At 42.6% G+C, this 25553-nt stretch overlaps 1 protein-coding gene across 18 annotated transcripts in view; it reads left to right on the plus strand.

The window, feature by feature from the left end:
* tcf7l2 (transcription factor 7 like 2) overlaps nucleotides 1-25553 on the plus strand; it is a 98754-nt gene that overhangs the window by 14049 nt on the left and 59152 nt on the right. For 15 of the 18 annotated variants that reach the window (XR_001857771.2, XM_017696057.2, XM_037544090.1 and 12 more), the window contains exon 4: nucleotides 17263-17364. The exons of the other annotated variants lie outside the window; for them this stretch is intronic. Coding sequence is in view for 14 of the 15 variants with exons in the window: in XM_017696057.2 (XP_017551546.1) it covers nucleotides 17263-17364 (102 nt within the window). In the remaining variant the exon portion in view is untranslated. The remainder of the gene's footprint in view (nucleotides 1-17262; nucleotides 17365-25553) is intronic. 18 annotated transcript variants of the gene reach the window in all.

Consider the following 25553-nt stretch of genomic DNA (forward strand, 5'->3'; position numbering starts at 1 on the left):
GCTTATTCAATGTGAGTTTAGTTGGGCAGAGCAGACACTTAAAGTCCAAGTGATCCCTGTGTGCAGCCAGTGTGTCCAGAAGGGTGCGGAGAGGCTGGGGGATGAGGGCTCCTGCTTTCTCTCTGATTTCACATGCACTCTTGTTTTGACTCCTGAGCCTTGGCTTCTCTTGGACACTTTCCAGAGACGATGAGCCTGCTTTTTTTCAGGGCTCCTTCAGAACTAGAATGACGGGCCCTGGTCGGGGCCTGGAATTGGATTTTGGATTTGATCTTGTTGCGTGTAGTAAACAGAACATTACAGACAAGAGCATGGGGCCTAATGAGTGTGCCTGTGCGTTAGCGTGTGTTTTGTTTGAGTTATATACCCCTCCTTCCTCCATGGACATCATGCACCCCCCACCAGTCTCTATCTCTATGTATCTTATGCTCTCACACTCTGCCTCTTTGTGTGTGAGAGAGAGACAGACTGAGAGACAGGGACACAAACAGGATGTGGGGCTGAAAAAGACATTAGAAATGTAACCAGTAAGGGCTGGATGGCGTTAACCGACACTTCCGCCCAGAGGAGAAGTCGGGTTAAAAAAAAAAAGAGAGAACGCAAACAAAAATAACTGTTTTAATTAGCATGGCTCACTGTGGCGTGGCCTCTCTGTGGTTGCCCGGGCATGACCGAGGTGGCACTATCCATGGGCACAAGGCCAAGCTCCTGGGAAATTACAGGCTGCCCAGGGAAGAAGTAAAGCCCAAGGTCTCCACTTCCTCCCTTGTTCCCTCCCTCTCTCTGATGAGTCCTTCTCCCTATGTCTCTATTGTCACTTTTACTATGCCCTAGTGTTCTAGACCCTTCCTTCCTTCATCTTTCCCCCTTAGCCTTTCCCATACCAGCTCTACACTTGGCCCTTTAAGACCCTGTCTCGCTGCACCCACCCTCTCTATCTCTCTCTCATTCTCTCACCCACACCATGCTCCCTGATTACCTCTCCAAACTGGCAATAAGTTGATTGCTTTACAGAGATGATGTAAGCCTCTGCCCTAGGGTACATCAGGTTGGATTTCTTCTGCTTTATCTTGTAAAGCCTAAATTAACAGCTGGTTTGGTTTGAGTTCTTCTGGATCTGACTAAAGGATTAGGCTTCGTTCTCATGTGAGTCAATCTGGTTTGATTTATTGCAGGTCTATCAAAAAAGATCAATGGAGGCCCTTTTGAAAGTAAATCCTTAATCGGTCTTTGCACTTACATGTCATCATTGTGATTTTTTTTTTCTCCTGCTCTCACTCTCTCATTCTCATTCTCTCCCTCCCCTCCCTCGTCTACCCCTCGCTTTCTCTTTTCTTTTCTCTTTTTTTCCTCCCCTGTCTCATCTCGGCTACGCGGGGAGTTAGCGATCAGCGGTGTCAGTGGTATTTTGCTGTTGTACTGGATGGATTTTTCTTTCTCATTAGCTATCCATCACTACAGCTCAAATTGAAGCCCAGATTTAGCAGCACAGTCCTGTCGGCAGCCCAGCGCTTATTTTTATATCAGGCCAAATCTACCTGTACGTGCTCTTGCTCCTCAAATTCACCTCTCTTATTCTTGACTAATGGTCAGTGGACAGAAGTTGTTCAGATCATCTTTAAATAATAAATAGATTATTTATTTGTACTTTGTTATAGCTTTACTTCATACCATTTATATTAACACTAAAGTGCACACTGCTGAAGCAGTTAAGATACATCAGTGCCACTCCATATGGGTTGTATGAACTCAGTCAGATGCACAAGGTTATTATCTCTGTGTCAAGTGAACAGCGTTTCATTGCGATTCCACTTGAACTGACCCAGTGGAGTAATATGCAAACACACCGAGCGGGACAGTGAGCCAGCAGCCCCGGATGGGCCTGGCAGGCAGACTGACATCGGATCCAGTCATGTTTTATATTCCTCCCCACTCGTTCCCACTCTCTTTCTCTCGTTCTCGCTCTCCTCCGTCCCTCCAACAACAGGCCCATTATGCGTGCCCAGGTTTTTGCCTCCTCCCTCACAAGGCCATGACTCTTGAAGAATCTGGCTCTGCAGCACACACACACCGGCACAGGCAGGCTGCCTGACCCACGGCCACACACGCGCTGACCCACTAATGCCACTAATGGCTGCCACTAATGGACGGGTACGTGTGTTTGGGTTGAGAGAGTGAAAATATTGGTAGAGCGTATCACAGATTGGGTGGAAACATATCTCTTATGAAATATATTTGTTTCATTTATGAGGTTAATTTTTCAAACCCAGGTCTCTTAATATGTTGTATTGTTATTTTTTCTCACAATGTAAAATATAACTAATGTATTTCATTTAATTTAATATTGTTATAAGGGATGTAAAAATACAACAAATTGTATCATTTCGTATAATGGCTCAAATATTAGCTTGTGGCTGGTGTGTTAGGTTGGGGCTAACATTAGCTTGTGTCTACAGTATTAGATTGAGACACCACGAAGCAGAAGTTTTGTTTCAAATGTGTTTTCATGTTGGATGCTGTCATAAACGGAAAATGGAAACGTGAACATATTAACACAATACGCATTTTCAGGCACTCTTTATCTACAGTGTATTATAAAATGTTGAATCTAGACACCACTGAATCATATTGTATCGAATAATGGTTTATGTGAATTGTTACGACTAACATTGCAACGTCTTTTCAATAAATCATATTTCTTTTATGGAATAGAGCCAGACAAAGCTCATGGTTGCATCACTGAACACGGCGTTGGTCACCATTTATAGAGAAGAGGTGAAGTGTACCCTGCCTTTTCATTTCCTTTCTATTTGTATCTCTCCCTCTCTTTCCTCTCAGCATGCATTTTTTTCTCCTCTTTTACAGACTTTCACTTTCTCCACCCCTCACAGGCGTGAATACCAAAGTGTGTGATATTCTTTGTGTGTGTGAAGGGAAAAGCTGGGGCAGATCGATGTCAGGTTCAGGTGTGTGTCCTCCTTGCTGGCTGGCGGAGCAGGGCCGAGGGGCTGGGGTGGGAAGAGGCATTGGCAGGATACGTGGGAAGGAAGGGCTTGCTGTCAGCCAGCTGGACCACTTAATCCTATAGCCCTGGGGGAAAGGGTGTGTGTGTGTGTGTGTGTGTGTGTCTGTGTCTGTGTCTCTGTCTGTGTGTGTGTATATATCTATCTATACTGAAGCATGTGTGTGACTGTGTGTGTTTGTAGGGGTGTGTGTGCCTATATCCCTGAGTATGTGCGCGCGCGTGTGTGTGTGTGCAGAGCAAAGGTTTGTCAATCTGAACACACCTCTGCTCCTGTATTTTACACAGCTGAGTCCATTGTGTCCATGTGCAGCGTCTACCAAAAAACAGGCTTTAGGATGTTACTGGCAGACAAGCCAACGTTTGCTTACTATTGGTAATTTTTTTTGGCTGAAGCACAATTTTGAGTCTAATTTAAATGTAAAGATGCACTAATTTCAGATCCAAAATCCATGGCAGAGATGAGCTGGTTTGTACTGGAGGAGCAGCAACTCATGTCTTCTAGAGCCAAAGTTATGTATTGTTTTTTCTTCAAAACTGATAGATTAATTTTGTTGTTGAAGTTGAGCTAGTTAGTCAGTGTGTGTAAACATGTTTAAATATTTTTTATTGTGGCAGACATGCACAGTTTTTGTATGAAAAAAGATGTACGCACTGCCTTCTTTGTGAAGAGGTGTGAATAGTTTTCACAGCAGGTTATTCTCACTCTTCTCTTTTCACCTCTCATTGTTCACTAACAGCTCAACACAGTCACAACATTTCACACGCAGAGAGCCAGCAGTGTCCCAGTTAATCTAATCAGACTCAAGGGGGAAAATATTTTGTTTGATTATATTAATTAAAAATGTTTAAGTTGGCTGCAAGGTGTCCTGCAGAGAGATGTTAAAATATAGCAGAGAGTGAAATTCAAGTGTGATATTGTGTTATCGATGAGTAATACTGGCCACATGCAATCAACTTCCTAAAATATTCGTGAGGCCTTGACAGTCAAGCGCAGATGTATTTGGGTTTTTATAGACTTAACAGCCTCAAAAGTGAACTATGAACTCTATTCTAATACATTTCTATAGAAGTATATGCATAGTATTCTTAGGCCAAGAATGAACTGCAAAGAATTCAGATGCTCATTATATACAGTTTACAACTCTGGTAGCTTCGTAGGATCTACTACCCCTCCGGAAAAAGGTCTTGAGGAAATACTGATGTATGTGTGTGTATGTGTGTGTTTGTGTTTGTGTCTGCTCATTTCTGAGTGACTCAGTGTCTGAATGTGTGTCTACGCTGTGAGGAAAGGACACTGCTTCATCTGCTGTGTGTTTACTGTGAACTCACATTATATTTATGTGGCTATGAGTTGCCTCAGCTCTCCTTAATGAGGGATGTGGTGGTGGTGTGTGTGTGGAGGGGTGATAAGTAGTGGCGTAGAGGTACGAGAATGGCACACATAAGCTTGTGCCCCCACTATCATGGACATTAGCTAAAGGTTTGGCTTTCTGTGCATTGTTTTCAGCAGGCCACTGTAAAACATGCTGAAAAGAGTGATTGCATCACCCCTGGCCTTCATTAGGGTAAAGCACACTATTTAGCCACATTCCATGCAAGCTTGCTCCCTCTCTCTCTCTCTCTCTTTCTCTCTCTTTCTCTCTCTCTCTCTCTTTGGCGTAGATTTTTGCATATATCACGGGCTGGCAGGCTAAGAGCCTGGGACTTCCCCACGCCACACTCCAAGCCTTTGATCCTTTGCTTTGGAGGTAACATCAAAAGGAGAGGCATAGAAAGGCAGCTACTACTGTGAAGTTCAATGTTCAACTTGATGGCTTGGCTGAGGGCTTTTTTTTCCTTCCCTTGCTGCTGTACTGCTTCCCTCTGCTGACAAAAACACACAGTTTGTAGCCAAGGCTTTTTTTTAGAACATGTTAACCTTTATAGAACCCATCTGTAAAAAAAAAACAAATAAATAAACAAATAAACAAACAAATAAACCCCCCAAAACCCCTATAAATGTACATCTCTGCGATTCTCAATGCCACATGTATGATGAATTTGGAATGGATGTGCTAAATGAGCTGGAGCTTTGTTAATAATGCGACGAATGACATGCAGCTGCCGTATTGCACTGCATTGCATCAATGCTGCGACTCGCTTTAAATGGAGGGTTTGAAAAAGGCTAGCGAGCTGTGGAAAGTGGCTACATGCATGTTCAGATGCATTCAGCTGCCTCCTCTTCCGATCGGACACAGAGCTGTCAGAATCCGTTATAGGAAAGAATTTCCACATCCAGCTTTTGTGGAGGACTGACACTGTATACTCAGTCTGCGCTGTATATTGTTCATGTATCGTTATCGCGATATTAGCCTTTGCAATACTGATAGAGCAGAAAGCTGCACTATGGAAATGGGCCATTTAACTAACACAGCGTTCTGAGCATGTTAACCAAACACAGTTCCAGATAAGTGTTTCTGTGGATGTTTTGATCAAGATCTTCATGTAATCCCATTAAAGCAAATGAATATGGTCAAGCTAGCTTATGTCATATTTATTGACACACTGAAGTGTTTTAATGTATGGTAGGGCGGATTGCATATGCAATATGTAGGATATATAATTGCAATAGTAGTATTTTGTTTAAATTAAGTATATCTACAGTATACACTGCAGTTTAACTGATGCAGGAGTCTAAATCATGATGGGAACCTCTGCATGGCAGTAAATGAGGCATTTAATGTTGGCTTGTCTTTTGTTAAAAACATCTTATGCCGTGGAAGGTGAACCAAGAACTATTTGTCTGTCTGATCAGAGCTTCACTAAAGTATAGCTCTGATTAATACACAGACAATCTTGCATGCAATGTATATACAGTACATACATATATACAACCACAACCTAGAAATACAATGACAAAAATACAAATTTCTTTTGTATTTACTTTTGTATTTTTGTATTTACAGCGACGTGTCTCTCTGGCATTGTGTTTTTCTTTAGGGCTGTGGGAGATTGCCCTGTGGTGGTGCATGTGTGTGAGAGAGAGTGAAGCTGGAGAAAGAAGGCATTAAAGATTCACTAATAATTGGCTTGTGTGATGGTGTCTGTCACCGCTGTTTGTGGACGGACGCTGGCGGTAATTAACAGAGAGTGGGTGGAGAGCTGGCCTGGGTGACCAGGAGGGACGCGGGGGGCCACAGGGCCAGGTCATTAATGCAGTTTATTTGGAGGTGAGGGGTGCTCTTCCTGGGGTGCATGCAGGAAGAGGACAGGGTCGCCCAAACAGCCACACCACTCTGCCCACAGCGGCCACTTCGTGACCTTCTCTGTGTCTTATTGTCTGCCACACTTGCTCCATTCTAATGAGCTCTATTAACCACAACCTTATTATTTATTTATTTATTTCGCGAAAGCAGCATGACAGCCTCTCTCTGATAGGCTTGAGCTTTACAGGTGATTGTGAAGTCATCCTATCCTACAGTGGAACAGCACGTTCCTTTCGAGTAGCGGATTTACTTTGAGATTGTTGATTAGTCTTATAGAACATGTTTGGAGCGTATATTCCAGCTGTCATGAAAATATGGTATGTGTATGAACGGGTTTGATCTAGCGCAAGCCCTAAAAGTTGTTAGGATTTCTTTTGTGAGGTTGTTTCTTTAGGGTGTCCTGTGCAAATGCATCCACGCACTTGTCCTGAAACCATTTTGAATTTTGACTGAGATTCCTGATAATGGGCTTCTGCTGCACTCAGGGGCCAAACCTTATGAATATGGAGTTTGAACTGCTTCAAGGTGTGTGTGCTGTATATGTTTCTGTATTTGTGTGGGTTTGTGTGTGTGTATGTTTGATGCTTGTTTGAAGGCTGCTGTTGCTGCTGGAGGTGAGAAGAGTCTTCATTTTGAACTTGGGACTGTGTGCACTAGGGTGGTAATTACCCCTCATGGTGGCGAGGACTGACCGCCCCCTCCTGCCCCCCCAACAGAGTTGCTTCAGTGTGTGTGTGTGTGTGTGTGTGTGTGTGTGTGTTTCTGTGTGCATGCTCCAAACCACACTCACTGACTCCACAGCTAGCTCTTCTTGGGCACACCTAGCGCTGTGCTGGTGTAGTCAGGCCTGAGAGCACATAGCTGTTAAGTAGGTCAGTGTGTATGAGTTTCCACAGTGCAGGAATGAGGGCCCTCTCAGGCTGGAAAGCCTGCAGTCTGTATATATGTGTGTGTGTGTGTGTGTGTGTGTGTGTGTGTGTGTGTGTGTGTGTGTGTGTGTGTGTATTGATACTGTAGGCTCCAGATGCCTGTGTGTGTGCCCCTGCTGGAGCAAACACTGGCACTAAAGTCTCAGACTTGTAGGTCTATTTATAGAGGCCTCTGAGGAGGCCATAATCACCCAGAGAGAGGGAGAGAGAGTGAGCTATGGAAGCTGTAGGAGTCTTCTGAAAGAGCGTTGGGTGCAGCTGGGTGATGATTTACAATACTGCACAAAAGTCAGGGACCACACTTAATTCACACTTAATTCATTTAATTCTCAGTCTAGTACTACAAGTTATTAATTTTTCAGCAACAGGAAAGAAGCAAAAAAAGTATTTAACAGAAAATTACACACAAAAGTCCCAACAACTAAATATGATCTCCTTTTTTAGTGTTTAATATGTCCACACTTTACATTCATCACAGCTTCAGTATTTTAGAGAAATCTGCAGGGATTTTTTTCCACACCTCCAAAGTTCAATCTTAGAAGTTGGTTGCATTTTCTGCTTTTCACAGTGCAACTAATCCCAAATTCCTCTTCCTTAAACAAGTGGATTATTTCATATCCAATCCCATCAGAAATATCTCCTGAAAAATGTGAAACTTGAACTTAGTGACTGCTTTGGTCTCTGACTTTTGCACAGTACTGTATCCTCATTAAATAAGTACCAGTGTGTTGGGCTGTGTGGACTTTGACAGAGCTCTGCCCATTCAGTCACTCTTATTGACCGTCTCCAGGAGAACGAGTGTGTTTGTGTGTTTTACAGCTTCGTCAGATGACGACCTGTGTGTAAGCTTAGCTACACTGCTAGCAACTTTCTCCCCCCATTCAAAGTGCAGCGAGAAGGTGTTGCCCAATTCTTCTTTCTGCAGGTTTCAGGTGACTCAGCGGCTGTTTGACTAGCGCATGAGCCCACACCTGCTAGGCAAACAAAGCATGAGCGAGGACACACACACCTCATGCCCCAGTGTTTGGGAATGCAGTTCAGCACGCACACACACACACATACACACACACACACACACACACACACACACACACACACACACACACACACACACAAACACACAAACACTGCCTCTGATAAGATGAGTTTAAGCCTAGACAGGGGAAAAGTGCGGTACAAGCCTGTACAGTATTTCTTCTTAATATTGCCATGTTTTCCCTCTCTATCTCTCTGTTTAACTCTCTCTGTCTAAGTCTTTCTTTCTTTTTTTAAAATCAGTTCAAGATTGATTGGCATGACTGTATCAAATACTATATTAGCTAGAGATGGCATATAGGTATCGAGGGGTATAGGTATTGGTTTGATACCAGTAGAAAATTCTTGATGAGATAAGAATAAATCTAATCCAATCTTGTGAGGAAACTACCCTGAACAGCTCATGATCTGTTGTGTGATGTGATGCTGTGAAGTTTTTCCGGTGGGGTGGTAGAGTGTGTGAGTTGTTTCTTCATGATAACCTACTTTTACATGCTCATGTAAGTGTATCAGTAAGAAAAAAAGTGTATAATCCTTATATGGCCAGGGCAGGCAGGCTCAAAGTTTTATTATACACTTCTAAAACTTAAGAATAACACAACCAATTTGTGTTACTGAATAATTTGTAATTACTGATTAATAAGCCTTAGTAAGTAATTAGCCTGGGATTTTAAGGTGGTAAGGAGGCTTTCGGATTGGTATCAGTATTTGTTATTGATATCCATATTGATATTGGAGAAAAAGTGGTATCACGCCATCTTTCATATTAACCTGGCGCAGAAAGGGAATATTTTACCATATATTTGTTTATGGCTGAACAGTAATAATAACAGGAGTAGAGTTGGTATATAACAATGTTAAAGGCACCATATCATACAAAACCACTCTCTTCACTTAAAAAAAAAAGTTTAATGTAGTATATAAGCTGAATTGTTAAAGTCGCAAAACATAGCATCCACCTATTCAGCCTACAGCAGTTTAGCTCTCCCCATTTACACTGAAGTTATAAGATGTGTTTCAGCTCAAGCTGGTTTTTGAACACAGGGCAGCCAATCAGAACAAAGAGCATTTATGTATGTTAGTCTTAAAGGCATCATCTATCATTCTGTCATTTTAGAGGATAAAGAGAGTTTGTAGAAATGAATTGTGACTGCTTGTGAGACATAAAACTACACAAACGTCACATGGACCTCAGGAAAAAAAATAAAAACAAAAACTAATGTGGGTTAAGGGCCCTTTAAGAGTTAATAACAACAACAAGCCACCACAGTAATGACTTTCAGTTTAAGTCTGTAAGTCTCTCGCCCTCTTTTTCACTCTAATATACTCTCTCCTCATCCCTTTCTTACTCTTTTTATCACTTTCCCTCTTTCTCTTGCTCTCCCTTTCACATTTTCCTTCTGTCACACATCTCTCTTTTCTCTCTCTCCCTCTCTCTCTGTTTCTTGTTTCTCTTTCCTTTTACTCTGTCTCCCCCTCCTTCCCTTTCTCTCACCCTCACTCTGTGAGAAGTATGTGGTGAAGAGAAAAAAAAAACAAAGGTGGCTGCCTCTCATATAGTTTTGAGGATTTGTTTGGAGGAAGAGAGGAGTAAACTGGAGGAGAGAGGGAGAGGGATAGGTGGAGTGAAAGAGAAAGTGTCAGAGGGAGTTTGAGAGAGAGAAGAGGAGGGAAGGTGAGAGGTGAGCGGATGGATAGGGTCTGCGGCCCCTGGCTGTCAGAGGGGCTGAGGAGCCCCCAGCGGCTCAGGCTTTGGAGTAAATGCACAGGCCCTGCGGACCCTCTCCTGCCCCGGGGCACACAAACCCCACGCCTGCCCACATTCCAGCTTTATTTTCCTGGTTGCAAACCGCCTCGGGCTATCTGAGCTGGTGGGGCGTACTTTTTCTCTTTTTTTTTCTTCTTTATTTACTCATAAAATGTGTATTAGAAGAACTAAGCAAGCGTGAAGAAGCCCTCGTGTAGACTAACTTTTAGTTTCATCTAGTCTTGGGGCAACTCCTCCTCTTTCCTTTACCTGTTCTCTTTTCCTCCGCTCCCAGCTCCCTCCTTCTCTTCTGTTCATCTGAAATCAAGGGCATTTGAATGTCTGCCACACACACACACACACTCTCTCTCTCTCTCTCTCTCTCTCTCTCTCTCTCTTTTCTCTCTCATGCTGCCCCCTGTCTCTCAGAGACAGAGATGGAGATGGGGTCATATAGTTGAGGGAGTTTCCTCTCCCTTGGATCAGCAATTTTCAAAGAGCCCGGCTGGATCATCATTTTGTCCTCGCCACAATCACAGAAAATTAATTCTTTTGTGGAAGGGAGTTTGTACTCGAGTACAGTAAAATGCATGTGAATCAAGTGCCTTTGCTTCTCTGCACCTGCAAACAAGACAATGAGGCAAAGAGCCTAAGGAGTATAGAGTGTAGTAGTACCGCAGAGCAAGAGGTCTGATTGTATCCTGTTGCAGCCTCTTCAGTGTCTCCTGTTTAATCTAGGAATCGCAGGATTTTTAATCAGCCTTTTAAATGGCTTCTCCTTACCACAGAGAATGATTTCTCTTAACCCAAATCAAGTGCATTATTTTCCTTCTTTATCAGCATAAATCTGCAAGCTGTCAGCCTAATCTCAGAGCACGCTCCCTGCAGGGCAGGCGTGGACATGCTGATGGGTAGGTCAGTGTATGTGTGTGCCTGTGAGTGTGTGTATGTAGCCTTGTATGTGCCTGACCCCTGGGCACAGATGGGCTGGGATGTTTGGGCCTGGCCCAGTAACTCTAGTGGGAGGCTGGCCGGCCGTATGCTGACTACAGCCTGCAAGCCCATGTCTCTCTGACTTGTTCTCTCTCTCTCTCTGTCTTTCTCTCTCTCTCTCCCTTTCCACTTCTCTCCATTTGTATTGTTTACGTGGCTGGAATGCTTTCTGACAGATCAGTTCATCCCTTGCCTGACCGTTGGGAATAGCCTCACGTTCCGAATCCTCTCTGGCACATTATGCGTCTGATTTGTCTGATTACAGCAAATGCCTCTGCTCTTAATCCAAACAAAATGGGCAAGCCGTTTATAGTGCGACTCGCCTTTCATTTGATAATCACATCAGATGTGTTTGCGCCGATTTAGTTACTGTGCCGGATGCTCCCTGTAATGCAGCGGCATTCAGTGTGCCACATTAGTTCAGCCTGAGGCGATTAATGACCTCAAGTGTACTTTGAAAGTTAAATAAAAGCAGGTCTATTCACAATGACAGTGAGTGTGATTCCTGTTAAACCCTTCATAATGTTGCCTCAAGTGCCATGTTGACCATTGAGCTTTAGTCGTCGTATATATCCTGTGCCATGATGGCTAAAAACCAGCCCAACCACATGCATCTTGTACACCTTCACTGCAGGAAAACAGCCTGAATCTAGCTAGCAGCTGCAGTGTATTATGTTCTGAATGCTAACTTAAAGGACAGCCATTTAGGTGAGTGGTAGCAGCAGACTTTGTTACCAGAAAGCCCTCTTTTTTTAGCTTTAGTGAAGCCCACGTGTGGTTTGTGATGGGCTAAATGTGGACAAATGTCCTAAATGTGAACAGATGATTTCATTTTGAGAAAAAAAACAACAATTCTGTTAGAGATAACTAGAGTGATCACACATTTGTAAAGATTTGGCATATGACAAAAGCCAGCTATTTATCTTACTTGCTGTCCGTAATGTGTGCACTCTCATTCCATCTCTCTCTGCCTCTCTCTCTCTCTTTCTGGGAACTCTCCGGGCAATAGAGAGAGAGTTCATCCCCCTGGGAGGATTTAGAGGACTCCCTTGTCTTTCACTTCATCAGAGACAATTGAGTCATTCAGGCCCATTGTGGCTGTAGGGAGGCAGGAACTAGGAGGCGAGGCAGGGTTGGAGGGCTGGTAGAGGGCGGGACTGGCAGGAAGAACCACAGAGTGCACGCTGTTGGTGGAACTCATCCTACCAGTGGGGGAAGGGTGCCGAGTTATCCTGGAACTCCGGAGCAATTTGTCACATCGGAACGGCACTTGAGTTACATGGGGGGCCTCCTGTGGGGAAGGGAGCGTGAAGGAGGAGGAGCAGGCAGCAGGCGGAGGTCAGGGGCCGTGGCCTCTTCCAGCCCAGCCGCTGCGTCCATCAACGGCCCAGAGAGTAGCGGGTGGGGCTGAAGAGGGGGCTGATGGAGCTTTGGCACCAGCACAGGCTTTGCTTTCCTTGGCATGCTTGTAAAACCTGCGGGAGGGATTAGGCAGAGGGAACATTTGCAGTAGTGGTCTGAAGTGGATACGCCTGTCAGAGCATGTGCACTCTTCTCTCAGCAGCTACACTCTTCCAGGGTGTCTCCTTTCATCCCCTAAAAACAAACCCCACATCTCCACTAAACCTGGGACGTCACTTGGCCTGCAACTTCCCTTTGTCAGTACATGGCCTACTTTAGAATAAACAAGTTATTAGAGGTGACTTTTGTTAAAAGAGCACCAAAGGTCGAAGCACTTGTAAAGTGCACTCTTCTGCTTCTCTTCATCAGTAGATCCCAACCCTAGTCCTAGAGTTTCGCTGCTCTAATACAGCTGATCTAGCTAATCAGTTAATTAAAAGGGGTACACCAGGTCCAAGCGTGGGAGATACTGCACTAACACCAAAGGCTACAACTCCAGAACCTGGGACTTCACCTGACCCCGCTATCCCTTGCCACTACATAGTCCACAGCCTTAGAAATAAAGGTCCCTAATTGCTTTTTGAATACACCGTTGTAGGACATACCTTTATTTAGTGCAGAGCAGGGCTGTCCAGTCTTATGCAGATTTACGGAGAAGCGGCTTGGAAAATGGATGGATGGACATTAAAATAAATGTTTGATGTGCAATACTCACACATTGAATCTCCAAAAGTGGTTGTTCTATGTCTGGGGTGTCCAGTCTTGTCTGAAAATGTAAGTGTGGCTGTAGATTTTCATTCCAACAAAGCAGGAGCACAAGTAATCAGCTGTTTGAAGATTGAGACGAACTGAATAAATGAGGAGAATCATGTTGTTTTGATTGAAGACCTGCAGCCACTCTGGCCTTTGTGGATAAGATTAGACATCCCTTTTTTCTGTCCTCTTTTTACAATTTTTCTGGCATCCTGTGCATCTTTTTTCATAGGGGTATTCTTTACGGTAAGCAAGCTTTTACAGTAGACTTTTCTTCAGTAGAATCAAAGGACAAATAAGTTGCAGAGTGCACACTTATACTTCTACTGTATCTTTTAAAGGATCTGGAATTTAGTCATTGTTTCTGAATGTGTCATTACTGTTGACGTACCCTACCCCAACTCCAAAACTAGAAACTAGCTAAAGCACAACAAGCTCAACAGGGGAACTTTACAGCACGTCCACCCCTACTAAGTAAACAAGTGAATGCATAAACAAACAGGGAGGTAGTGGTAGGCAGTAGGAGTGCAGAGTGAGGGGAGCAATGGAGCTGAGGCCAGGCTGGGAGTCAATAAGTCCCTCCAGCTCCAAGCACAGGACTGCACCCCACAGTGAACCCACCACTAATTACCAGTGAATCACACCCCTTCTTCGAGAGGGTCCCGACACACATACACACACACGTACACCAACCGCATACAATACGCTAACACACATCTCTTGTACACAAGTACTGCACTAAGTACATGTGCAGATACCCACAGGCAACAACAGAAATCCACACATAAATACAAACAGCTTTCTACTTTTTGTATTACTTCTCTCTTTGCCTTTATGAAAGCTGAGTTGTGAATGTCCTCAAACAGCTTGTGAAATCTCAGAAGAGTCCTGGTAAGGTCAAACAGACAGGAGAGTGATTGGCTGATTTACAAAGAAGCATGAAGCACTCAGTTCGAGCAGAAGAGGACAAAGAGAATGAGCAGTGGAGAGGCCTGTGATTGGTCAGATCTGGCCGTGGATGAGGATGGAATGATAACATTTTCACTCGCGGCCTGGCCAAGTTTTTGGCATGAATCCAAGCCCAGTGATGTCCCGATTGCATCGCAGGCCAACCTACAAGGCTGACCGACTTGTCAGAAGTTTTCTTTAGGGATCCGCTGTAGTATAGCCGTGTGCTTCATTTTTATGTCGAGTTTACTCCAAATCCATTTTTCATGTTTTGAGCTACAGGCAGCGTACCACATTGCCTGTGGTACCAAGGTTAAGAAATAGGCACGTAGCTCCTGGGTCTGGTCAGCTTAACTCACCTTTACCCTATTCTTTTTCTTTCCTCTATTTGTTGTTTATTTATTCTCTTGAAGTATTGTCTGTATTACCTCTTTCTGGTAGCTGTCTTGCTTCAGTTGTGTCTAAGCTCATTCAGTGATCAAGTGTTTGCTAAGCTTGCATGCAAATCCACTGAATTTAGTTCCATAGATTGTTTGAATGCTTATTTGAATTTACTCTCAGGCAGTGTGTGAAGCAGCTGTTTTGAAAGGTCACCCCCCCCCACTTTGTCTGTCTGTTTTGCTGTTAAGGTCTCTCCTAATAACAGCAATCAGGATCCAGTTAACCCCTGACCTAAGCAATTTAGCTAATGCAGCGGATACACTTATTGTGAGAAGACTGCATGCATCCTTGCACTCCTCATGGGATGACCGTGACTTTGATAAAACTGACACTCTGAGACCAGGTCACACACAGCTATGGGCTAATTCCATGGTGTTTCGCTTTTCTATACAGCGGTAGGTCAGATGTTCAAAGGTCGAGTGCACTGGCTGTGGGAATGATGGACTGACATTTTCAAGATACACAATTCATATCATGATATTTTGTTTTTCTGAGGTTTGCTAAGTTGGTGCAGATGCAGTGCACAAGCAAAACAGTAGTGCAACCTACTATCAAAATACTATAAAAATGTACGCATTAAATATTTTATCCTCATCATTTTACCAACTCTGGTTTACTACATGTAATTAACTCATGCATATTTTTATACAGTAATATAAAATGGCAGCAGGAAAAAAGTGCTGATTCTGTACACTGATATGTTTTACTGTGGCCAAAGTGGGCATGCGCATGCAGTAATTCCTCTGGCAGCAGAGTTAAATGAGTTAATAGGGCCATGGCCAGATTCTCAGAATGAATTGCCCATGGGATACTTGGTTCAGAAGGGTCAAACCGCACCGGTTCATAGACTCTGGATTTGTTGAGACTCTGACTTGCAATTACCCTATACCACTTGAAACCTTAAACAGGTATGTCTTGTTGAACCTCCATATGAATCTTGTTTCAATGAGGCATGCAGTTGATCACAGTTCTATCAGCTCTGACAACAGTGCTGAGAGAAGCCTAATTTGTTGTGACAACAGTTTCACGTATTGTCATATTGTCCGCTCACTGCTGATATTTGCTAAAGCAGATTTGGGACACTCAGTGGAAGGGCTTGGAAAGGGCCCCACTGTGTGAGCTGTGTGAAGGACTGGCTTGGCCAGGAGGGTGGAAAGAGGGAGTAGGTCTGTGTGCAGGTCTTCCAGAGTGTAGAGAGCTGAATGAGCACATATACACACACACACACTCTCAGCTTGGCTTCAACGGCCCAGCCTGACTCCACAGCAGAACTAGTTCATGGAGGATGGGGTGAGAGGAAGGAGAGAACAGAAGGGACGACACACTCGTTTCCTGTGACTGAGTGATGCGGATAAGGCAGGGCTCAGAACCTCACCTGCTGCCCTATAGCTGTGAACTTCCATTTTGGGAGTAGGTCATATGTCATTAGAGTACTGCCTTAATTTTCACGTCCCCCAATTCCGATTTACCCGAACACAGTGTGTTAGACGATACGGAGCATCAATCCGATACAGCACTTTTTCATTTCCTCAGTGTAAAATATGTTCACCCCATTGTGTGTAACTCTTAGAATGTGTAAGGTAATATAATTTTAGCATGGGGGGGGGGGGCATATCTTTAACATGTAATATCATGTTTTTCAGTATTTATTGTGTCCATTCTTTGTCTTTATTACAACTTCCTTTCTTTTCAGGAAACTTGTTTTTAATTTTTCTGAAGAAATCTGCAGTAATATTTTTACAAACTTCTAAAGTTTAGTCTTAGAAGTTAGGTGTATTTCTCCTTCCCACAATCTAGGTCATTCCAAACACAATCAGTGGTCTTTAGGTCTGGACTCTGGGGTGGTCAGTCCATTGTTCTGAGGGCACCGGCAGATTCTTTGATTTGCAAATTTTCTTTTTTTCTGTTTCTTCTTCTCGGTAAAAGTTCATGTCAGCTACATGTCCTTTTAAACCTATAGTGTTGAGTTGTCTTCTCACAGTGGAAACATGGGCAGAAAAACTTGTGGATTTTTTCAGATCTGAAGCAAAAATGGAGCTTCATTTTCTCCTATATAAGATGAAAGCTTTATGTGCTGTTTATCTGGTGGTAATGGTTTTGGTGGTCTACTAGGTCTTGCACAGGTTGTTAGGAGGCCAACTTTCTACTTTCAGCTTTTTAACTCAGTCCTACAGCTGCAAATGTAATAGCACAATTGGTTGTTTTTTTTTCCTGTGCATACAGGAAGTCACATAAATCTTGGCTCCAGCCACTGCGAGGAGCATGACGTTTGCAAGTGTGGTGTGTAGGTGTGTGTGTGAAAGCTCTGAAAAGTCTGGGTCAATCATTCACTGGCACAGTCGCTGAACTCAGGTCCACACCATTTTACAGGTACAGGGAAAAGATATAAAATGCACCTGGCGTTCCAGAGAATGTAGCTACATGACACAAATCAGTCTTTATAATTTAGACAGACAACAGCATTTCATGGTCATTCGGCATAGCTTTCATATGGACTTCATAAAAAAAGTAAATAATCCTTAATAATTCTTGTCTCCATAGCACATATGGCCAGTTCCACCTCATGCATCATTCAACTCAGGATCTGTTTCAACACACTATTTATTTGCTTTTGATTTCTTTTTTGCTTTCTGAATCATATGGTCATTTTTAAGGATATTTTTACCCTTATGTTTCTTCCTCCCTTTGCTTTCTGCATTGTTAACATGTTTTTGTTTCTCCATTTTGTTTCTTTCTACCATTCAGTATCTACAGATGAAATGGCCACTGCTAGATGTTCAAGCAGGAAGTCTTCAAAGTAGACAAGCACTTAAAGATGCCAGGTCCCCTTCTCCGGCACACATCGTTGTAAGTAACACCCATTAGTCATTACATTTACAAAGCTTTTTGTTTTACGACGGAAGGGAAAAAAACCTTTTCCTGTATCCTGTATTGTTCGTCTCTTTGGGACTTCACACTTGTGCCCTAAAACAAACTTGTCAAGTGAGTGCAAGTGACTAACTGCTGCTTTTTACGTGACACATGTGACAGCACAGAATGTGTTCCAGCAATAAGAACAGGGTAGATGTAGGGATACAGTAGAGTTACAGTACAGTAGAGAGATGATAAAAGAACCTTGAAGTGTTTAGCCATCAAAATGATTTAAAAGCCAAGTAGGCCCATGAAACACTGTGTAATAATCATAATAATGATTATAGCAATAGTGATAATAATCATAATAATAAGTGGCCAGTGTTTCTTTTTGGATGCCTTATGACCTTTCAACACTTTGCTATGGCAGAAAGGGTTTATTAATGGCCAGGCCGAGCGTGGAGGACGAATAGCGGCTGTAGTCGAATTGAGCCCTGCAGGAGCGTTTATTCTGCTGCATGTAAGATCAGGAACGTGGGTAGTTTTACTACCACACAGTTCACCCCAAACTCCTGACAAATTCAACAGTGAGACCAAGGTTAGACATATGAGTGGACCAATATAATGGAATCCTGTAACTTTACATCATAGTTAACATTACTAGACAAGCTATATGGGAGTCTTAGCTGAATTTGTGGGCTTTTGTTTTGATTGCCTTTGCCATGGCTCTAGGGTTAAATTTAGGTGAGAAGAGTAGTCAATAAAATGTTGAATAAAAAGTAGTATTATTAAGTTAACAGGGTACATTTTGGCCCTTGGCAGAGCAGTAGTACTAGACCATTAGGATATGTGTTGTCTTTACTCTATAATTGGTGTCAGAGGACTTGACTCTTTTACCAAAAGTACACTTTTGAGCCCTTTCGGGGAAAAAAAAATGAAATTAAAAAACTACTTGACACATTCTCAGTTTGTTTTGGGTCTAATGCAAGGAAATGTCTATTGCTTTCCAAAATCAGCTGCGGCTGCAAACAGTACACATAAACTCCCAGACTTGAGCCCATCTCGGTGGAGCTGAGTTAAGAATAGCTCCCTGCCACCCTGTGTTTATTTGAAACAGACCTGTCAAAAGTTAAGTTTAGCACCAAAGAGTTGGCGATGGCAGCATTTTGATGAACTGAAGAGCCAGTGAGATCTTCACACTGTAAAGGTAGCTGCGTATTTTTAGAGCAGATGGGCAGGTTTAGAAGGCTGCCTTCTGCTTATTTTAAGAGAGGGAGAAAGGAAATGGACACCCCTCTTTCTCTAAATCATTAAATGTGTAGGAGGCAGTTAAGGCCAGTTTCAGGTAAATACTGCGCTTGACTTTAATCCCTCCTGGCCTGGTAAGGCTGTAAATACTTATCAACACAGTACAATGTTCTCTGTTGCCTTCGAGCAGGGCTTTAAAGACCTCCCACGGCTCACCTCTGCCTCAGAACAGGCCTTAATACCATTGCATTTCCCCTCCGCCTCCTCTTACTTAATCGTGTCCTTTATTTGTTTATTTGTTGCGATTGGTTCATTCTGTGATTTATTTGATCAAGGCCTGGGTCGGTGAGTTCAGACACTCGTCGGCTCTACCAGTGCAGCTAGTGAGAGCGAGCAAATTAGACATGAGCTTTACCTCATATTGTCTCTCCCCTCTTCCTACCTCTTCGCTCTGTTCTCTCTCTCTCTTTCTCGTTCTCTACTTTACCGAGTTTGATTTGATGTTTCCTTCGTTTGCATCATGCTGCTGGTGAACCTTTAGTCAGACACCTTGCATTTGCCTTAGATGGATGAATATCTTCAGACCTGAGATGTCCGATCTTGCGGACGTTACAGGTCAATAAACACACCCACACATACACAATATTATTAATCTTCATCATGCTATTGGACTTTGCAGTGGTGATATTGCAGTCGGTTATGAGCAATAAGGCATTTTAGTCAACCTCAGATCTTCCAGATGAGTTTTTGATGAATTAAGGCATTCACATGATCCAATAAACATAAACTAATAGGGGTCATCTGAGGTTCAGCAATGTGCTTTAATATATTCCAATGCATATGACAGTTGCAGTTAGGTGTGGGTGATATGAAATTTAACTTTAAGATACTTTCATATTCAACATACACGGTAAGTAACATATTTCGTTGATAGGCTGGAAAAAGCAACATGGAGACACACTTCAAAATATAAGAAATAAATATATAAATACAACAATTTAATGTAACATTTCACATACTGCCCTGCACTAAATTCAGGGAACCAGGCCAGACTGTGCTCTCTTTGTAATGAAATGTGCAGTTGGTCGGTTGTTCAATATACACTGTATGCTCAGAAAAGAATATTGTCTCATATAGTGACTCACTTTATCAAGATAACCATAAATATTGTCATATGGCCTACTTCTACTTGCACTACATAGTCATGTCACAGCAATATGTTGTTTTATATTCCTAGAGTGATAATCAGCTCCATGTTAGGAGTAAGGATCTTTTTTTTGTTAGTTTTCAAATATCACAACATTTATTACAAAAACATAAAATTGTAATGTGACTATTTTCCTTGTGTGGTTCACTCAAACACCCCTATATGTTTATATATATGGCCTACTTACCCCAGTATATGATTTTTTTTTCTATTTCTGTAACCCATAAACAGTGCAGAGTAGTTTGTTTCTGCTGTCAAATCGAAATAACACCAGGCCTTTTGACCCTTGGCGGGCAGGTTGGGCTGTCTGTCACAGGCCGATAAGAGGATGCTGATGGGTGTGAGATAAGGAACAGGAGCTGAAGTTCAAGTGACCCTCCAATAAGCTGGAGAGACAGGGACTCAGGGAGGCACACATATACATGAAACTGAAAGAGACGGGGGGGGGGGGGGGGGGGGGGGGGGGGGAATAAGGGCGGATGTGGAACAACCTGGATGAAGCAAGACAAGGCAGAGGAGAGACAGATTGATGCAGTGTTAAACAGGTGGCCAAAACAAGAGAATAAAAGAAGAATGACAAATGAAATTTCACTTTCTTCACAGACAGCCATGGCTGCAAGCCGGTTGTGTGGGTCAACCTGTAAGAGACAGCAGTGAAAATGACCACTATCAGCCACACCTGGACAGCCAGTAGGCCTATGAGTCTCAGAGTTGGCCAGAATGCCACAGGCTTATACTTTTACACACACACACACACACACACACACACACACACACACACACACACACACACACACACACACACACTTATACACACATACACATACATATATATGCCTGAATGCTCAGTCCACAGTGATCATATACACATCTACAGAGTATATCAAACTTTGGACTACAGTTACATTGTGTGCATTCATATACAGTATACCTTTCATGATCTAAAGGTCCAACACTACTTATATATGTGTTTCATAGTTTTGAAATCTTCAGTATTATAGAAAAATGTAAAAATAGTAAAAATAATAGAACAGTAAAAATGTGTGCACAGTTGATCAGGCATTTGGCTGGTACTATATTCACTGAGTACATCAGACATGAGATCATAGTTACATTTAGAAATGGCATATCAGTATCAGTGAGTATCGGGCGAATATCAGCAATGCTGGATTAGATGCTGAAGGGAAAAATTTTAAAAATGATATCTTATTGTGGTGTATTGGACATAAATTGTGACTATGATTTAAAATTCGGGATTGTTTTTTGGCTGTGATTTTTATTTTATTTTTATTTTTTGGCTGTGAACACCAGAATATACACTTTTTCTGGCTTAAACACTGCCTTGTTATTAGGTTACGTTTTTCCAATTAGATAGCCGTGTTGATAATATAGCCTATAATAAGTATTGCAACTTTTTCTATATTAATAAAAAATTGCCGTTTTGAGACATGAAAACAATTTATCTTTCAGCCCTAAATGATGTGTTTCATCCTGTGAGATAGAACAGTGTTTGAGTAGTTGGAGCAAGATGGCCTACTTTTAAAGGCTCATCTTAAAGGAATTCCACAAATTTTGACATTTTTAAACAAAATAAAGGTTATAGGCTAAAACAATATGTGTTTAATTATCAGAAAAAGTCCTAGGAATCAAGCAGTATATTTGTAACCATTTAATGTAATAACTTTCTGTGAGAAACTTTTAGAAGCATTGAATATGTTGGATGTCTGGTTCCTACCAACACAACTATGAACAATTCTGACATTTCTTTCATGTCAAACCTTTGTTTACATCTTGAAGATTTATTTATGCAGACATTTTGAAGGATTGGTGGAATTGCTTGAAGTGAAGTGCTTCAGTTAATCATTGTTTATTTTATAACTATAGCAGTTAAAAATGCAGTTTTAACAGGTGGCCAAAACAAGAGAACTAAAGAAGAGTGACAGAGATTCAGATACATTGCATGCCTTCAGGTACTAACACAGAAGGTGATGGAGTACCCAGTGATTACTACTGCACTAATTGCTGACTGTGCTCACCTCCCTCAGCTCCTGCATGCAGTATAAGTGGTGTGTGCTGTAAGGGGAAGCTGTTGGGAGAAGTTGCAGATGTGATATTTCTCCACAGCTGTGACAGATTGAGCATTCGTTCCAGGCTCAGTTTCCTGTGTCCTGTCTGCCTGTGTGCACAGCTGTCCACTGCTGCTCCAGCAGCCGCCATTATGCGCCACCAGCACGTGACGGAGGCTCGCAGTTATATTCAATCTGCAACAGTGTACAGGAGCCAGGCACATGACTGAGTTCAGATCAACTGATCAGTCAAATACTCCCACGAAGTGAGTTGTACATGCACAGGTCACATAGTGTTTAGATGGGTGTGAATCATAAACTTTTATACTAAAAGATTACCTGCTAGACCATTTCTCACTCATAACTATACAACAGTCAGTTCTGATTGTACTGATTTTGAGAAACTTTATGGCATTCCTATAATTCCACTGAGCACTGAATGAGCGCTAAATAACGACTCATTCATGCTACATCATGTTGCCCCGAGTGCCGTGTTGATGAGGAACTCATGACAGAACGTTCTGCTGACTGATTTTCCATCACAACTCCATTTAAACAATGGAATATCTGAATTGCTGTTGTGCGTCTACCAGCAACATGTAACCTCAGCTTACAACTAAGTAAGCTTTTCAGTGGGCAGCTGTGATGATGGAACAGCTAATGTGAAACAAATGGTCTTGGCTGTCCAGAAAGCGAAAGGCCACTACTGTTTCTTGGCGGAAGGAATTGCCAATATTAAAGCACCTTTACTATAATGCTTACAGCTTTCTTGCTTTAGTTTTGTCTTTATTATGCAGAACAGTTAATAAAGCAACAGAACACTCAAGGTTGTGTTTTATTGCTAATGACCTCACAGTTTTGATGATGTATGCTGCAGCCAAATCACAACAATGATGTTGTCCAACATAAAACATGGCTTCTTATGGTCTGTTGTTTAACCAGCTTGATTATCCGACTTTATTTACTAGTTACGGAATCTAGTTAATGAATAATGAGCCTTGAGATGTGAACATACAAAAGAGCTTAAGAAGTTAAAGCAAGAGTGGTATGTTATTAAGTGAGGAATATGACTATTCTTCAAGATCTTTGGTATTTGATGAACATTTCACATTAAAAAAACTGCTGGGAATTGTGAGAGTAATGTAAAAATCACATACACATACTGTGCACACTCTGTCCCTTCACTCTGAGTCTTGTTGAGACCGGACAATGTCTCCATTGTTTTCTGGGCTTTCACTGGCAGCAGGGGATGGCTGGAGTGTTAACTGTTTCTCCACCAGGCTCCACTGCAGCGTGTATGTGGAGAGTGCATGTGTGTGGAACGCAGGAGCCAGCAGGACGTTGAGAAAGGGGAGAGGGAGGGAAGGGGGGAGAGAGGGGTGAAAGAGTTGTGTTTTGTGCCTGCTCCGAGTGTATGGTAATTAGTATTGAGGAAGTAACGGAATGTGAGCAGTTCATACAGCGCGAGACCTCCCACCTGAAACCCCGCATTCTGAGCCAGCCAGCGCTCTGTGTTCTTAACACCAGCCCAACCAGAACTAACATCGCCATGGTGACAGATGAAGATAGAATTACAGGTTTGCTTTAAAACCGGCCATAAATATTGAATCATATATGGTGAAATATTTCAAGGAAAAAAAAATCACGTCTTCCCAGCCTCCCACCGAGTGTGGGAGACGGAGCTGGTCATGGCAGGCTGGTGTGGGGCCAGTAGTTTTGCTTGGTAATTTGCTCTCTCCTTTTTTTCCCTGTGTGAATGGTGGTGCACCTGGACTGACTGGACAATAGCAGGGAGGGCCAGAGGCCTGCTGGGAAATCCCAGCCCCCTTGCTGATAATGAGCACCCCAGTGTCACAGCCTTCAGACTCAACTCCAATACTCTCTCTCTCTCTCTCTCTCCTCTCTCTCTCTCTCTCTCTCCTCTCTCTCTCCTCTCTCTCTCCTCTCTCTCTTCCTTTCTCACCACACATACACGACACATTTTCTCTCTCTCTCTTTCACTGTCTCTCACCTTTCTCTTTCCTTCTCTTCCACTTTTTTGTTGTATTTCTCTGTTTATCTTTTTTGGGCTTTGGTGTCATTCTTTCTCCATTTCTCTCTTTCTTTCTCCCTCTGTCTCTCTCACTTTTTTATTTTCTCTTTATTCTTTTCTCTCTGTTTCTCTCCCTTTCTCTGTATTTCTCATACTGTATCACTGTATATGCACCCCTCTGTCTCTGTCTCTCTCTCTCTCTCTCTCTCTCTCTCGCTCTCTTTCTCTCTTATACACTCTCTTATACACCCCCCCAACAGCCATACAGTGTAACTCTGCTTTGTCTTTTTCCTTTGGTAAAGTCTTGATTAGTCTCTGTGTCCTTCTGTTCTGCTTTGGAAGGCACTGGATTGGCGCTTTCTCTGCAGCTTTTCCAAGGCCTCTCCTGTCATGCACTTGATATGATGGTTAAAACTCAGCCCTGACAGTCCAGCAGCAGTCAAGTCCTGTCATGGTCACTGTATCATATTATTTGTAGACTTTCATTTCTGTAATCAATTATTCAGTGTTTGTGAGTTTTCTCTTAATTCGCCATGTCACAGCATAGCCGTCATTTAAAGTTCCTCTATATGACAAGTGACTTCTTTTTTTAGTGATGCAGTGAAGCAGTATAACCCATACTGCCTCTACAGTCTGGTAGAATGAGCACATGTATCAAATTGTTGCTGTCAAGACAAAACCTGGTATCTCAAAATTGTTAACCATACAGGAGAGGAAACAAACCTCTTAACTTAGATTGGAAATGCATTAAATGCCACATGTCAACTGTTCCATTCATGAAGAAACTAACACAATATAAAGGACAAATGGCATAATAAAGAGGCTAAACGGAGGAGATACAAGGTTTTGTCCCAACAGCATCTGTATGTTTATGGGTATGGTATGGTGGGTGGACTTTATCAGTAGTCCACTCTGTTGCCTTGCCATTGCATCCCTGGTCTTTATCAGTGGCTAGTGTGCTGCACCCAAGCTGTTTAGCCACATTTGACCGTGATCAGCATCGGCCCTGCAGCCACGACAGTTTCTCACCAAAACACAATGTGTAAACACTCTCTACAGTGAGGGTAAATAGTTATGAGGTCATTGACCTCTGTGCCTGTAGCACTTCTGGGATAGTTACCTAACTCTGAACACTCAGGCCACCCACAAGATAGTACGAAAACATTGTGATCTTCTGTAAACATATGTGCATTAGTTAGACAGCATCCTGCGCTGAGTTACATGTCAATTGCAGGATCAGCTAAACTCAGGATTCCACCCCATGGCTCATAAAGAGTGTCAGAGTGTTCCTACCCAGAGACAGTTTGTGTTGTATGTGTGAGAGTGCTATGATTAGCATCACTCACTTTTATGAGGTGATGTATGAAAGCTTTATGCGCTTCCTCCTTTCTTTTCCTTTTTCCTGTTCTCCCTCTCTTAACCTTTCATGATGTGACAGGGAACCCCATTGCATTCATCCATTAATTGGTGTTAGCATAGCCATGTTAGCACGTATCCTCAGAGTTTAAGATGACCCACCGTCCAGTGCCAGAGACTTTTCCAGGCCAAGCAGTGAAGATGCACTAGAGCAGGGGTCGCAAACTCAAATGACCTGCGGGCCACTAGCAAGGTGGTCTTCTCCATTTAAAGAATG

The sequence above is a fragment of the Pygocentrus nattereri genome, chromosome 13, assembly GCF_015220715.1.
Source record: "Pygocentrus nattereri isolate fPygNat1 chromosome 13, fPygNat1.pri, whole genome shotgun sequence".
Lineage (NCBI taxonomy): Eukaryota > Metazoa > Chordata > Actinopteri > Characiformes > Serrasalmidae > Pygocentrus > Pygocentrus nattereri.